The 15,726-nt window shown below is 40.1% G+C and overlaps 1 protein-coding gene across 1 annotated transcript in view; it reads left to right on the top strand.

Moving 5' to 3' along the window:
• Positions 1 to 15,726, top strand: part of LOC306770758 (NACHT, LRR and PYD domains-containing protein 12-like) — a 190,626-nt gene that overhangs the window by 119,452 nt on the left and 55,448 nt on the right. The window contains exon 11 of the mRNA XM_079259682.1: positions 844 to 1,017. Within this exon, the coding sequence (XP_079115808.1) occupies positions 844 to 1,017 (174 nt within the window). The remainder of the gene's footprint in view (positions 1 to 843; positions 1,018 to 15,726) is intronic.

Raw genomic sequence — 15,726 nt, 5'->3', positions numbered from 1 at the left:
TGAGGATCACTTATTTTATTTATTTAAAAAATGGTTCCACTGACATGACATGGAAAGTGGAAATGATAGTTTTGTCAGAGATACGTGTGTGTATATGTATGAGCGCCGTCCTTACTGACTCGCAGTGACTCACCTGCAAATGTGCATCTTTTAAAGGGACAAAGTGGTTCAGTATCGCAACACTGATGGAGCTTTAGTTTCATTTCCAGATGAACAACATTTCAGTCTTTATGAATAGACCATGATCATATTGAATCTCATGTCATTTTGTTGTTAGATGAAAATGTTCTAATCGATCTTTCTGTCGCTTTGCTGTTTTTAACATTTCTTTGCCGTTAAAACGTCACAAATGAGCAGGTTACTTCTAGAAACTGCTGTTTCTTGGAGCAGATTTATTCCTTTTATAAAAGTTTATTGAACACATTACAGTTAACTGAGAGCCATTTTATCACTGCTGTTGGTTGTTTTCAGTCATTTCAATAAAGGAAGTATGAAAGAAATCATTGTAGTTCCCAGGTTTCCTGAAGGCAGCATGATAGGAGGGAGTCCATTCAGCCTCTTCTGTTAGATCAGAGACAAAAGTTTCAAGTAAAAATAAAAATCTGAAACTGAAAGAAAAAATGTCAAATATCAAGTCTCAAGTCTTTTTTCATCCAGTTCAGCCAGTAGAATCAGTCATGTCTGTCTCTGAGAGAACTCACTCTGATTGAAGTCTCTACGTCTTTATTGAAGCAGCAGCATGTTGTCATTAATATTAATGAGAATTCTTCTTCTCTGCTTCTGTTGGACTGTTTTAACCTGCATCCTGTTGGCTTCAGCTCACAGCTTTTATTCTTTATTCAGACTGGAGAGCTGCAGATTGTCAGAGACCAGCTTTGCTTCTTTGACCTCAGCGTTGGAGTCCAACCCATCTCATCTGAGAGAACTCGATCTAAGTGGGAACTACAACATGACGGCTGGTGTTAAAGATCTTTGTGGATTTCTGGAGAGTCCACACTGCAGACTGGAGACTCTGAGGTCAGACACCATGTTTTATTTGTCCTCAGTGTTTCAGTTAATAAAAAATGATGATCTTTTAAATAAAAGCAGAAGGCTTTGATTCTGTCTGACAGAAACTAATATATAATCACTGACTGATGCCTCTAGACCAGGGGTCGGCAACCCAAAATGTTGAAAGAGCCATATTGGACCAAAAAAACAAAAAACAAATATGTCTGCAGCCACAAAAAATTAAAAGCCTTATAAAAAGCCTCATCATGAAGGTATCTATATTAGCTATATTAGCCTACTATTAAAATGACTAAGTTGGCTACAAATACATAATGAGCCTTAATGATAAAATGTTTATTTTCCCCGCAGTGCATCCTGTAGAGAATGACGCCCCACGTGACTACTCTGTTGTACAATCCGGTCTCATGTTTAACTTCATTACAATATTGATGAATTATGTTTCGTTGCATTGATTAAATTAAAACAATGCAATAAAGAAATCCAATTTTTTTTAATGTAATTTTTATTTTTAAGAATTAGAAAAAAACAACAAAATGGAACATGCATAACGCGCCCCTTATCTGGGAAACAAACAGAGCGCAATAAAACGCAGCCTGTATTTATGAAAAAATAAACCTGCAGCCTTTTAAATAGGTAAAGTATATCAAATCAAATTAATACAGTTTGATTTCTGTGCAATGCCAAGCAAGTCAGTGCAAGGGTAAAACGCAGCAGCATCCTTATCTCTTTAGACACGCAACCAACGCAGCTATCCTCCGACCTGAGCACCAAAACACGATTATATTACCAAGCGTCGATCCAGATATATACTGACAAAAATCAGAAATAATTTTATATCAACAGCCACTTTGTTACTCAATATGTGTCTATGAAGGATTATGTTCTTCCCCGTTTAGTGTGACTTCTGTTTTGGGACATCACTGGTCAGCTCCTCAACATCGGGCATGTAAGATGTAACTGTCCTGAATTAATGTCGTTGATTTGCTGATCGGTGATGTTGCATGTCATTTTAATGGCCCTTTCCTTCACTGTCTTAGCGGAGAGGTGCATGTCTTTGATTTTCTGTATTATCTCGGTTTTGTTTTTGAAGTTAGCAAGTACGTGTTCTGATATGTTGATGACTGAGTCCTTCATGTAGTCACCATCTGTGAACGGTTTTCCACGCTTTATTATCTCTCGGGTTGGAGATGCAATCCACTTAAATCTGATTTTGCGCTTCTCTAATTTCTCCAGAAGTAATGCAATCACACTTTTTCTCTCACTCCCAACTGGCAAATCTAGCATGCTTTCCCTGAAAATGTCTTTCCACATGACTCTTTTTGTTATTTCACAACTTCTCGCTACAGAGCAAACATTCAGGCAATCCTTCCGCATTGGCAATGAATACAAATGATTCGGTCCAAGAAACATTGAATCCTCTGTTCTCCTCGGTTATTTTTCTCTTTTTCCCTTTGGGATCCATGGCCCATCACACAGCCACCGGTTTTGTTTACAACACCACCTGCCTGACATCCCGCCCTGCTGATAGACAGGCTACGTGTGTCGCAGGCTATGACACAAATCTTCCTTGACAGAAATGTTGAATTTTCATATTTATTCTACACATTTTTACAGCATTGGAAAATGTGAAGAATGTTTGTGTCATGTTTGTCCTCCTTCAGAACCATTTCAAAACAAAAATATATATCCCTCCCCCATCTTTTTCCATTTTTTAAAAACATTTAAAAAGAGCTAAAGAGCCGCATGCGGCTCCAGAGCAGCACGTTGCCGACCCCTTCTCTAGATGTTGAGCTTTAGTGAATATCTATGGCTGAAATAATGATCATATAATAATGAATCAGCTGATATGAAGCAACTCCCCACCATCACTGATAGAAATGAAGCATCTTTAACCGGATCAGAAAACAGCTTTCATCCCAGCAGCAGTTATCTTCACTCACATGCATTAATAATGACATATTCCAGCCAAAAACCTCGTCACACTCATCATTTCAAAGAAATCATTCTCAGTTGACTTTCATGTCATTAAAAATGATCTCTGTTCCACAAGGTCAGTTCACACTGAAACACATGTTCCTGTTAAGTGGATAAAAGGAAAATACAAAGAAGAATTGATCTGAAGAAAAATCACATGTGGACAGGTGGACATGTTGATCTGGGTGGTGAGAGAGGCCATCAAGGTGGTCTTGATCGCTGCACCCAGCATCGGTTCACCTCCCAGTTTTAATTACACTTAGTCAACATAACACAAAAAACACACACTGACAACACATGGACATATTTTGGGGGGCGGGCCATGCAGTGTGCGGTGGGCGGGGCTGCTTTGGTGGTCCCGCACCCAACATGATGTGGTTACTTCTTCCCAATTTTAATTGCAAACAACACACACTTCACAATCATTCATAAGCTGGGAGGGAGGGGGTGACAATGGGGTCCTGCCACGCCCCTATTTCCGGGGCTGTGCCGGAGGAGTTTGGGCGGGGGAGTGGTGCTGTTCAGGGGGCCTGGGTCTGGGCTGGCCTGGCGGGGGTGGGACTGCTGCTGGCCCTGGGTGGTGCTGGATCGGCTGCATGTGTGAAGTGGTGGGGGGGCATTGACAGGGGTGGGGGGTAGTTGTGGGGCCCTGATCGGGGCCCTCCTATCCCCTGCTCCCCCGGGGGTATCTCACAGGGGACACGTTGGGAAAGAAAGGTGAGGGCATGCATGAGCCAATGGATGAAGTGGTGACTGAATGTTAGGGTAGAGGGGGGGTGGGGGGATCAGGGTGAAAGAATTTAGGAAAGTGGGTGGCCGCTGGGATAGGAGGAAGGGGGGTGTATGCAGATGGGTGGGGGTGTGTATGTGGGGTTATGTTGGTGATACAGGGAAGTGATGGGGTGGGTGTACAATGAGGACTGTGAATGTGGATAGAGGGGTGTAGGGAGGTGTGTGTGTGTGTAGAGTGGGGTATGCGTGTATGGAAGAATGGGTGATTATAGAGGGAGCAGGGATGTGTGTGTGAGGGGGTGTGTGTGTATAAAGAACGGGGGTAGGAGAGTGTGAGTTTGAGCGTGTGTAAGAGAATGGGTGTATAGGGTGTGTTTAAGGAGGAAGTGTGGATGCGTGTGGGTGGGGGTAGGTGGGTGGGTGCATGTGTGCGTGTGTGTGTGTGCACATGTGTGTGCGTGTGTGTGTGTTTGTGTGCGTGGGTGCGTGGAGGGTCTTGGTGCTCGGGGAGCGCTGCTGGTGCGCTGGGGTGCGGCCTGGCTGCCGCTCGGTGGCGGTCTGGGGATCCCGGCCCTCCGTCGGTGTGGGCTGGGCCCTCTGCCTGCGGGGGTGGGGGGTTGCTTCTGGGCTCTTGGGGCCGTGGGGCCCGCGCTCTGTCTGCCCTGGGTGGCCGGTGCCCGGCGGGGCCGGTCCTCGCTGGTCCGGGCCTGCTGGGGCCTGTTCCCCCTGACTGCGGGGGACTCTGGCTGGGACCCCCCTCTGCCTCCTCCTGGGTCGGTGCATGGCTGGCTCCGGGGTGGGGCGGTTGGGGTCTGCGCCTGGGGATGGCTGCCGATGGCCCTGGTCTCGGGGGTACTCCTGGCGGGCCTCTTGCCTTTGTGTGGGAAGGGTCACACTGGCATGATCACCTTTTCCGGAACACGTTCCACTCTGCATGTTCTGCATGTGACACAGTCACCGAGTCGTCTGCAGTTTTATTCACTAACAGCAGCTAGTTTTCTCATTTCTGTTTGTTTCTCATTTATATTTAACTTTTTAGATTCATAGTTTAGTTACTATGATCTAAAGTTGGCTTGTATGTGTATGTATATGTGTTAATACTGGCAAGTGCGTATATGTTTGTACGTATGTATGTGTGTGTATGTGTGTGCATAGAGGTGTGTGTGTATATGTATGTATGTGTATATGTATATGTGTACATATGTATATATATGTGTATATATATATATATTATGGGTGTATACGTGTGTGTATATGTATGTGTATATATGCGTGTGTATGTGTGTGTATATGTATGTATGTGCCTGTATGTGTGTATGTATACATCTGTAGGTTGTTTTCTTTCTCTTTGGGTTATTTTTTAGTTGTTTTTTTCTCTCTCCCTTTTCTCTCCCTTTATCTCTTTCACTTTTCTTATGAGGTGTTTCTTCTCCTGTCTCTTTCTGTCTTTCGTCTGTCCTCTCTGGTCCAGCAGTACAAACTCTACAATTCAAACAACAATACAAAATAAATATAGAAATAAAATAAAAATTCAGAAAGTCAAGGGGATCATTATATCTATAAAGCTTCCCTTGGCAGAGAAAATTTGCTCAGCAGAACACAGCATCCAGACCATCATTCTGCTTGCCTAAATGCTGGACAAGACAAAGAAAAAAAAAAAAGAAAGAAAGAAAAATCACATGATTGGAAAATGAAATCAAGTGAAGCTATGACCTAACTTGTTGCTAGGTAACAGTGGATGGAAGGAAGTGGTGAGTGTGTGTGAGCAGCTTTCCATCAGGTGAGAAATGTGTGAAAATGTGGAGCAGAGTCAGTGTTTCATAGCTCTGCAGCCAAAGAGAAGCTGAGAAGGTGAACTGCTACGAGCCTGTGCAGGTGATCCAAACACAGACACAAAGGATGATGACTGAACAGCCATGAAGGAGAGAGGCAGGGATGCTCCATCACTGGAGAGAAATGCTGCTCTGTTTACCTGCTGGCTTTCTTTCTTCTGCTTTATTTATTCACAGCACAGAGTTGCTGTGAAGAGCTTGTGTGTGAATGTAGGTTGAGAAACATCAGATAAGAAATATGGAGCTGAATCACAACCAAAATGTTTGTTTGTCTGGAAAATGTTTCAGTCTTCAGGAATAGAAGATGATGAATCAAGTTTTCATTTTGATCTTTAACAAACAACAATAGAAATGCATTAAAATGCATTTTATAAGAAGTGTAGTTTATTTGTTTCAGTCACAGATAATTCATTTCTTTATACATCAACAACTGAAAGAGCAAAACAGGCAGAAGCAGAAAGCTTGTATGCATATATAAGTATACACTTACATCAGATGAGTTTTGTACAAATGATACCAACAAAAAACAAATGTACTACATATACAGTATGTGACCTTTGTAAAGATAATAAGTTCATGCAGTTACACATCTCTCATAAATAAACTGGTAAACTTTCTTTTTAAATAAAGAATTACATTTTTTAATCTCATTACTAAGTTTATTCCATAGTTGAACCCCCCAACAAGACCAACATCTTTGTTTCATCTTTTCTGGATTTTGGAAGTATAAATTTACAACAATCTCTGAAGTTATATTTAGTTTGCTGAAGCTTGAAATATTTTGGACACCTTCTGGAAGAATATTTAGTTTAGCATTTTTTATAAAATTTGGATTGTTTTACAATAAACTAAATCCTCAAATTTAATCAAATGTGATTTAATAAACAATGGATGTGTATGATCATAATAATCAGCGTTATTTATCAGGCGTATGACACGTTTCTGTAATACAACAATGTCATTAAGTGTTGTCTTGTGGGCGCCGCCCCACTGCTCAACACAGTCAGTCTCATACGGGATATTAAGGTACAATACATTATAGACACAGCTTTATTTGTCAATTAAACTGCAGTTTTATACAAAATAATTGTTTTTAATATAATGTAGATGATGCTTCCAAGTTAATTTAGAGTCTATTACAACCCTTAGAAATTTATCATCAAACCTCTTTCAGTTTCAATACCATCTATTTTTAGTTTCTCCTCTTTAAGTGACTTCCTGACTTCCAAATATCATGATGTTGCTTTCTGATATACACTGCTCTAAAAACATAAGGGAAACACTTAAGCTTGTTACATACTTCACGAAAAGCGAGAACTTTTTTCTTTCTCTCGAGGTCCCAAGAAGAAAATGACATCATTTTGTTCTTACGCGTTTTTGCTGTTGCAGGTAAAACAGATTGTTTAGTTAAAACAGCTGAACGAGGTGGTGAGAAAGTAGGAACATTTTTACATGATGGCATTAAAATACTCGGACCCAGCCACGTGCACGACCCGCCCTGCTGCGTGCACGACCCGCCCTGCCGCGTGAACGACCCGCCCTGCCGCGTGCACGACCCGCCCTGCCGCGTGCACGACCCGCCCTGCCGCGTGCACGACCCGCCCTGCCGCGTGCACGACCCGCCCTGCCGCGTGCACGACCCGCCCTGCCGCGGACGAAGTTACTCGTTAAATATGAAACTAGAAAAGCTCTCGGAGAGCGGAAACCTCCGTCAAGCACGATGTTAAAGAATCCTTTTAAACAATTCCTGGATCCAAACGGTGATCCGGATCGCCACAAAAATTTATTCACTATTTCGTTTTCACATTTCCAACATCTCTTGAAATTTTTATACAAATCCGTCCGTAACCTTTTAAATTATCTTGAGCACGAAGACGCCGGGAAAAACAACCTCCTTGGTGGAGGTAACAACCGGGTTCATGGCACATAAAGCAGACATCGTCCCCCGCAGTGATCCCTCCCCGCTGCAGACGTGCTTCTCGTGGAGGATATATGGACCTGGCGAAGAAGATTTTTCCTGTTCTTGCAGCCTCGAGAGAAAAAACTCAGTTCTTGCTTTTTGTGGAGTATGGAACAAGCTTTAAACAACACAATGTAACTCCAAGTCAACCACACTTCTGTTAAATCAAACTGTCCACTTAGGAAGCAACACTGACTGACAATCAGTTTCACATTCTGTTGTACAAATGGAATAGACAACAGGTGGAAATTATAGGCAATTGGCTACTTCCAAATATCAGACATTCGCCTTCTGATATATTTTAAGCTCTAATTTTTTTGTTTATCTCAATCCAGATTTTGGATAAATTTAATCCTCCTTCTGTCAATAATAAAAGTTAATTTAATTATTTTTCTAAACAAACTGATGTTCTGTCGTTGTCAAATAAAACACATTTAAACAAGTCAGACAAGTTGCAAATATTGTTTTTAAAAATGATAAAGTTTTGGACCGATGACAGAACCTTGTGGTGTTCCACATGTTCTGCTCTTCAGTCCAGATACTGAAGCTTTTAGTTGAACATGTTGATGATTATCTAGATAACTTTTAATCCGAGAAAGAACAGAACCTCGACTCCCAGAGTTCTCAAGTTATTTCAGTAGTTGACCATGATCAGTCATGTCAAAGGCTCGCTTTAAATCAATAAATATACCTGTTGAACATGTGTTATTATCCAAAGCAGAACTCACGCATATTCTTCATGACTTATGTTGTAGTTCGGTTCTCTCAGAGTCCATGTTGTTGTTGACGAAATAATGTTTTAAAAAAATCTCAAATTGTTTCACAAAACGTTTCTCCATAATTTTAGAAAACTGAGGAAGAATAGATATGGGCCTATAATTTCCCATGAGATGCTTTTTACCATTTGTAAGACATGGAATAACCTTTGCTATCTTCATGTGATCTGGAACAATACCATGAACGACTGGTTAGAAATATAGGTGAGAAGTTTAGCAGTTACATCAATAACTTCTTTAATCATCATTATATTCATTTGGTTTATATCAGCATTCTCGTTATTTTTAAATGCCTTAACTATGTCAATAACATCGTTTTTAGTCCCTCCGTATAGTAACATATTTTTGTATTGATTATGTGACCAAAGAGAAACTTGTCTTTATCCTGCAGTGAAATGTTTTGTGTGAGTCATGGTCTCATATCAACAAAGTTATGATTGTATTCTTCCACTCTTATTTAAATCCACAACTATTAACACTTTTCAAAACTATCGACCATTGTTTTTAGCCAATTAACCATTGATTTATTCTTAATTTACCATAAAATAGAAAACGCTTTTAGGTCTTGGAGTTGCACAGAATGATGTCCTTGCAGCATTTGTCCACTAGATGGAGCTCTGACTCCATTCAATCCCACAGTCATCCCCCTGTCTGTCCAACAGTGGAAGCTACATCCAGGTTACATTACAGCGCTGGGCTGAGTGGAGCTTGTCCACAGCTAAGTTTATAATAATGTTGGGAAATGAATGACTCGGCATGTCTCCAGTTTCAGCTTAACTCTGCCATGTATAATGATGAGTGCTGGTGTTTCCTTGCATCGGTCAGCTTTTTATTTCCACTGCATTGCTAAAGTTGAGCGTCAAGAGCGACAGGTTTCCATGTAAAGTCTATGTGAAGGCGCGGCAAGGGGGCATCGAGCTATAGCAAGCCAAAAGGGCTCTCCCACACAATCATCTGTCAGTGTTCAACTAATTTAACTGCAGCTGAGATGTGAGCACCCTCTAGATACCAAAATCTGTTCTATTTGTTTTACTTGATGCAGCGTCGGGATTTCTGATAAATCGGTTTGGTGTATCATTTCTTTGTGTCTGAATGAAATGAACACCATGTTGAGAGCTGGGCATAAAATAGTTTGTGGTAAATCAACAAGTTTATTTGAGCAATCAGACTGTGGCAACACAGCTCGATGACTTTTTCAGCCACTGTGAGGGAGAAACTGCTGCAGCAACCATCGCCCCAGTTCCACTCAGCCACCCACCCTGCACTCAGATCATGTGAAAAGAAGCCCCTACATGAGATGAGCACCAGGACGGTTCTCAAAGACTGGTCCAGAGTTAGCTGAGCAAATGTTTTTAAATATCTTCTAATCTGTGCTCTGTGGAACTCCTGTATGAAGACACTTTTCCATTAAATCCAATGAGAAAGTGTGTCCAAACTTGACTGGTAGTGTATACATATATACATACATACATACATATATACATACATACATACATACATACATACATACATACATACATACATATATATATATATATATATATATATATATATATATATATATATATATATATATATATATATATATGTATATATACATATATATATATATGTATATGTATATATACATATATATGTTTGTGTTTTATAGTTTGCTGTGCATCCTGCCTAGTGTGTGACACGACACATTCACTTTTTATAAATACAGAAACGCATCCCAGCTCTGTGCCTTAATATGGAGGTAAACTCATCATACAAATAGACTGAAGCCATCCTCTGCTTCTTTAGTGACCGTGGAAGACGTTAAATGAACTCTAAATGGTAATTAAAATGCTAATTAATAATTAGTACAGATGAGCGAGACGCTACCACACGGGTAGTTTAATAAAAAATTATTGCACATTATAGTGTTGTTTTATAAGCCACAAATGCGAAGTTAGGAATGTGTATGTCAATGTCAATATTGGAGCGTGTCTCCTGGCAGTGCATTTGGATTTCATTGCAGACAAGTACACAGGCACACAGCTTAACAAACACCAGAATGGGCTTATCGGAACGACTCATACAGCAAAGGAACTCTGTGATGAACTGGTGATGTCTGCTCTTAGTCTTTATTGATGGGATGATTACGGTTCAATTTCAGTGGCAGTTCAGAAAGGGGGTTGGGATAATTATCTTAAAAAACGCAGTTTTTTACACGCGTTGTAATTGCACAAAACGCGGTTTTTAACGCCCGTAAAAGTGGCAGAAAAAGGCACTTTTTACACGTGTTCAGGAACTATACAGAACGTCGTTTTTTACGGCGTTTATCGAAACGGTGTATTTTATGCCGTTTTAGCCTTAAAAAATTGCGCTTTTAACGCTGCTTTGTGAAGAAAAGCGGCGTATTTTATGGCGTTGTTATGCCAACGTGCTATTTAAGTGGCGAAATTTTGGCCCTTTTGGTTTGCCATATAGAGCTTTCTGACGGAGCTACTGACGGAGCAGCTCTTTGGTGGAGTTCGGTGCAGCTGAAATCACCAAAAACTGGCAACTCTGACAGGGTCAGTTAGGGCCGTTAGGACAGCAAAGTTTCTGCAAGAAGCCTGCAGCTGTTTGTGGAGAGAACTGCACCGATGAGGATCATTATGACTTGTTTAGATAGCATTTTCAGAAAGCCAATGGCTGCTTCACGAGCCATAAGTGAGCTGCATGCATGAGCACTGTCGTAGGGCATCTCAGCCCTGTGTCTGGGTTCACCACATATCCTCCAGAAGCTGCGAGCTGATCGCTCTGATTGGTCGACGCCCCGCGTCAAGCGGCCAATGTTCAGATTTTCCATCTCTGGCTTAAAAAAAACCATTCAGCGTGTTCTGTGTGTTACGCCGACGTAAGAAAGCTCGACGCCCCCTTGCCAAGCCTCCACATAGACTTTACATGGAAATTGCTGTGGTTGTCCCAACTAGCATAGCATTAGCTAAGTAGCCAGTAACTTCAGAAATAACGTGTAGAAAATATCTGAGAATACAGAACGACCCTTCATCTCTCTGTCAGCTGCTGGTTGAGGTGTGTTTTAGGAAGAGAGATGTGAATGTAGAGGGGAGGAGGTTTATTCACTGCAGCACCTAAAACTTCATATTAATATTTCAGTCTGTCTTCAGACACCATCATGAAGTCATGTCTCTAGTTTTACTTTGTCAGAAACTACTAATGTTACACAGACTGGAACAGACTTTCTATGTGTTACAATTAGTGCCAGACCATTTATGACCATTAAACATAAAATACAGCTCAATCAAAGATGATATCTTTTGACATTTGAGAAAATCTGGTTTTTATTTTGGTTCATATATGATATATGTCATGAGATATTTCATGGCAAAGAAAATGTCAGATATTAAAAGGTCTTTAGAAGGCTTGATAATAATGTTTTACCAACTTCATCATGTTTGTTGTATAAGGTATACACCCATGGCCTAAATCTAAAGATAAAATCAATCAGTACAACTGATAGCTATTCCTGGATGCTCCATCAGTAAAAATAATTGTGTAACAACAAATTTCAGATCAAATTCTCCTAACTTAACACATACATGTTTTAATTTTACTGATGCATTTTGTGTTTCCTTTATTAAATTAAACACATAAAAATGACTAAATATTGTGACAACCAAAAAGGAAGTTACTTTATGCATAATATATTTTTCAAATAAATTGTCTGATTAATAGGTGATCATTAAATTTTTCTGCCTACTAAAGGAAAAAATGTTGTGAAAGACAAAATTGTACTGTCCAAAATTCAAATATCTTTTGGTGTAAGTATTAAGCGACCGAAAAGCAGTTTATTTTATGCATTATATATTTTTCTAATTAATTGTCTGATTGATAGTTTATCGTGAAGTTTTTTTCTGCCAGTTAATGGCATCAGCCTTAAAAATTCCATACAGGTCGGACCCTACTATTTTCTACTTTTACATTACTGTTTTTCTTAAAATAATCTGGAACATCTTTATTATTGCATCTATTTCAAACCTGATTTATTACTTAGCAACTCTGTTTAACATTAGTTGTACCATTTTCAAATGTTTTATTCTGGTGCCGTTACTTTAATTTTAGTCAATGTTTTCTGTAAGAGTTTAATGTTCTTGAATTACCCTTGTTGGTTTATCAACCATGGATGTTAAACCATAACTCAGAACAGGAACCTATGGCTCGCAAGCCAGATGCAGCTCTTTTTATGGCTGCATCTGAGTTTCAGATGAATCAGCAGAAATTTCTTCAAAGAAAAATGAATCCATAATTTTGCTGTTACTTTGATTAAAATAAAAATGAAACAGAAAAAGCCATCACAATAAACAAAACTAAAAATCAACACATTTTAATCTACCGTATATATACAGTATATTTTCATCCACAAGTTTTCACTGTTGCGTGCAGCAAAGAGCCAATCCTCTCTGTACTCCGGTGTGTGGGAGGGTCCGAAACCCTGAAACTCTCATTTTAGTGGATCATTTACAACAGCCTGCTCAAGCCATTTTCAGACCAAGAAGTAATATTCCCTCATTTTTAGGAAGCTTATTTATCCAGAGTGAACCCTTCTAAGCAAGAAGATGGTGAAAAGAGGAACAGATGAGGAGTACCGTACATTTCAGCAGGAATGGACAGAAGAATTTGCCTTTGTGGAGAGAGCAGGTTCTGCAATGTGTCTAATATGCAATGATAAAATTTCATCAATGAAACGGTTAAATATAAAGCGACACTTTGACACACACCATGCCACATTTGCAGTGAAATATCCAGCGGGAGACGGCAGAAACTACGGTCCAGAGTACAGGCTAGTCAGCAGCAGCCCGACAAGGTGACTGGAATTCGGCTCGCTTTGCTGGTTCTTTAGCGTTTGTGAGGAGCGGGAAGCTGTTTACAGATGGTGAATAAGCCAAAGCGTTCATGATTGATGTCGCCAACGAGCTTTTTGATAACTTTAAGGATAAAGACAAGATATGCCGTTGTCAGCAAGAACTGTACATGATCGTACCATAATGATGTCAAATCAAGTAGAGAAACAAGTGAATGACATGAATGCAGCGAGATATTTTTCCCTCGCCTTGGATGAATCAACAGATGTCAGTCATTTATCCCAGTTCAGTATTATTGCACGGTACGTTGCATGTGACACGCTGAGTGAGGAAAGTCTTGCTGTTTTGCCGCTGAAAGGAACAACGAGAGGAGAGGATTTATTCAAGTCTTTCATGGAGTTTAAAGAAAAAAATCTACCGATGGATAAACTTATTTCTGTGTGTACTGATGGTGCTCCGTGCATGGTGGGAAATAACAGAGGATTTGTAGCGCTTCTTTGTGAGCAGGAAAATAGACCCATCCTCAGTTTCCACTGCATTCTACATCAGGAGACACTTTGTGGGCAAATGTGTGACAAGCAGCTTGATGAAGTGATGTCGCTGGTCATTCAGGTGGTTAACTTTATTGTTGCCCGAGCTTTAAATGATCGCCAGTTTAAAGCACTGCTGGATGAAGTTGACAATAACTATCCCGGTCTGGTTTTGCAGTAATGTCCGTCGTCAGTTACTGTATTTCAGACTTAACATCAATGACTTGAAATGTACTTACAGATGATGTTAAACATCCTTCATTTGTAGAAAGTTTACCTGAGACTGAAAAACCACTTACATCTACATTTTTAAATGAATAAGATCAGTAACATCAGGCTGTTTGGTCTTTTTAATAAAAGTAAAAAAATAAAGTCATTCTAGAGGAAAGGAGACCTTAGAATACTTCTGCTGTGATCTGATGCAACACAGAAATGACCGAAATAATAAAATAAGAAAATATTTCAATCGAAAATAATTGAATGAATAAATATAGAAGATATTGAGTAAATATAGCAAATAAAGTAAACAAATAAGATCTTCCAGGAGAGGCTGGGGTTGATATTTAGGGTTTTGGTGCCCCGTAATATAATAAAATGTCTGAAAGATAAAAAGTTTGTTGAAAAGGAAAAACAATAATGAAGTTAAATTTAGCAGAGTTTACTTAAATCTTACTGGTGTCTTTTTATTCATAATGATGTTGAATTTAGCAATTAAACTGTTTTAGAGAGTTTAAAACATCAAAATACACATCGTGTATCAGGATAAAGTAAAATTTATATCAGGATATCAGTTATAGTCCATATCACCCAGCACTACTTTGCACCGGCTCCCAGTATGTTTTAGAACTGATTTTAAGATTTTACTGTTGACTTGACAGCAGAGCAGGGACGGGTGCAGCTGGGTGTCCTGGGGGGGGGAAAGGTCACCCTTCCAATAAGACTCGCCAGCCCAGGTGCCCCCCCCCCCCCCCCCCCCCCCCCCCCCTCTAAGCCAAGACAATTAATCAATTTTCATCAAACATCAACTGTAAGATGAAGTCTTCACAGTGAAGCTCAGATGTCCGAGTGTACCTGAATGCAGCAGCTGCTGCAGGATGAGCATAGGTCTCCACTCAGGTTAGCAAAGGAAGGAACGTAAAACGCTGTAAACAGCAGGAATTGGTTTGGGCAGCCAGAGCAGGGGCGCCGTATAGGGGGGGAAAGTTAGGAAGATTCAGAAGGTTTACGACTTGATAGAGGCCCAAGATATGTAAAATATATAAGAACATTATCAAAGCTTCATGAAAAATAATGTATAATATTTTAAATGTTATGTTAAAATGATCTCTAAAATCTACCAGGGTTTCTGGATCCAAAGGAGGAATAACTCAGGCCGTATCAAAACAAAATGGGAGAACGAACTAAGCAGAAATAAATCACAGGAAGTTTGGTGTTCTGTGTGGAGAGCACAGCACTCATTCACAAGTTGGAAGAGGTGGAGGATATTTGGTTGGAAGAACCTTATCCTTTCCTTCATTCCACCCACAGTAAAGGCAGACCATCCCAGTCACAGGAACAATGCTGGAGGCAGTGCAGAAACCCCAACGCCAATTACTCCCATATCTTCTGGCTATGTCCAAAACTTACAGCCTTTTGGGAAGATGTGTAGAACTGTAGGCATGAATTTGGGTTTCTAGACCCCTAATAAAGGTATGACTGTATTTTATTGTACTGGAAGACAATGCTTTGGAAAAGGACTGATATTTATATAAAATACTATGATGGACTTGTTAAAACAACTGTCACAAGTAACTGGCATGAGGCGGATCCCCCAACCCTTAATCAGTGGATGGATAAAGTTAAAGAAATCCTTGCTGTGGAAAAGTTGACTTTCAGCTTGAGGACCAAATGAACCTCCTTTATCAGGAAATGGGAGAAATGGACTTCATCTAAAGACTACAAAACACTGCAAACAGCTCAGATTAATACTGGACACAAAACATTTTCCAATAGACGTCTAAATGCCCCCCAAGTGTTCTGTTTGCTTGTAATGTTTACTCATGTTTACCAGTGTTGTTCTATAAACAGAAGCCAATT

Source organism: Telmatherina bonti (genome assembly GCF_933228915.1).
Source record: "Telmatherina bonti genome assembly, chromosome: 20".
In the NCBI taxonomy this organism is placed as follows: Eukaryota; Metazoa; Chordata; class Actinopteri; order Atheriniformes; family Telmatherinidae; genus Telmatherina; species Telmatherina bonti.
The sequence above is the reverse complement of the archived record's forward strand: the minus strand, read 5'-3'. Positions and strand labels throughout refer to the sequence as shown.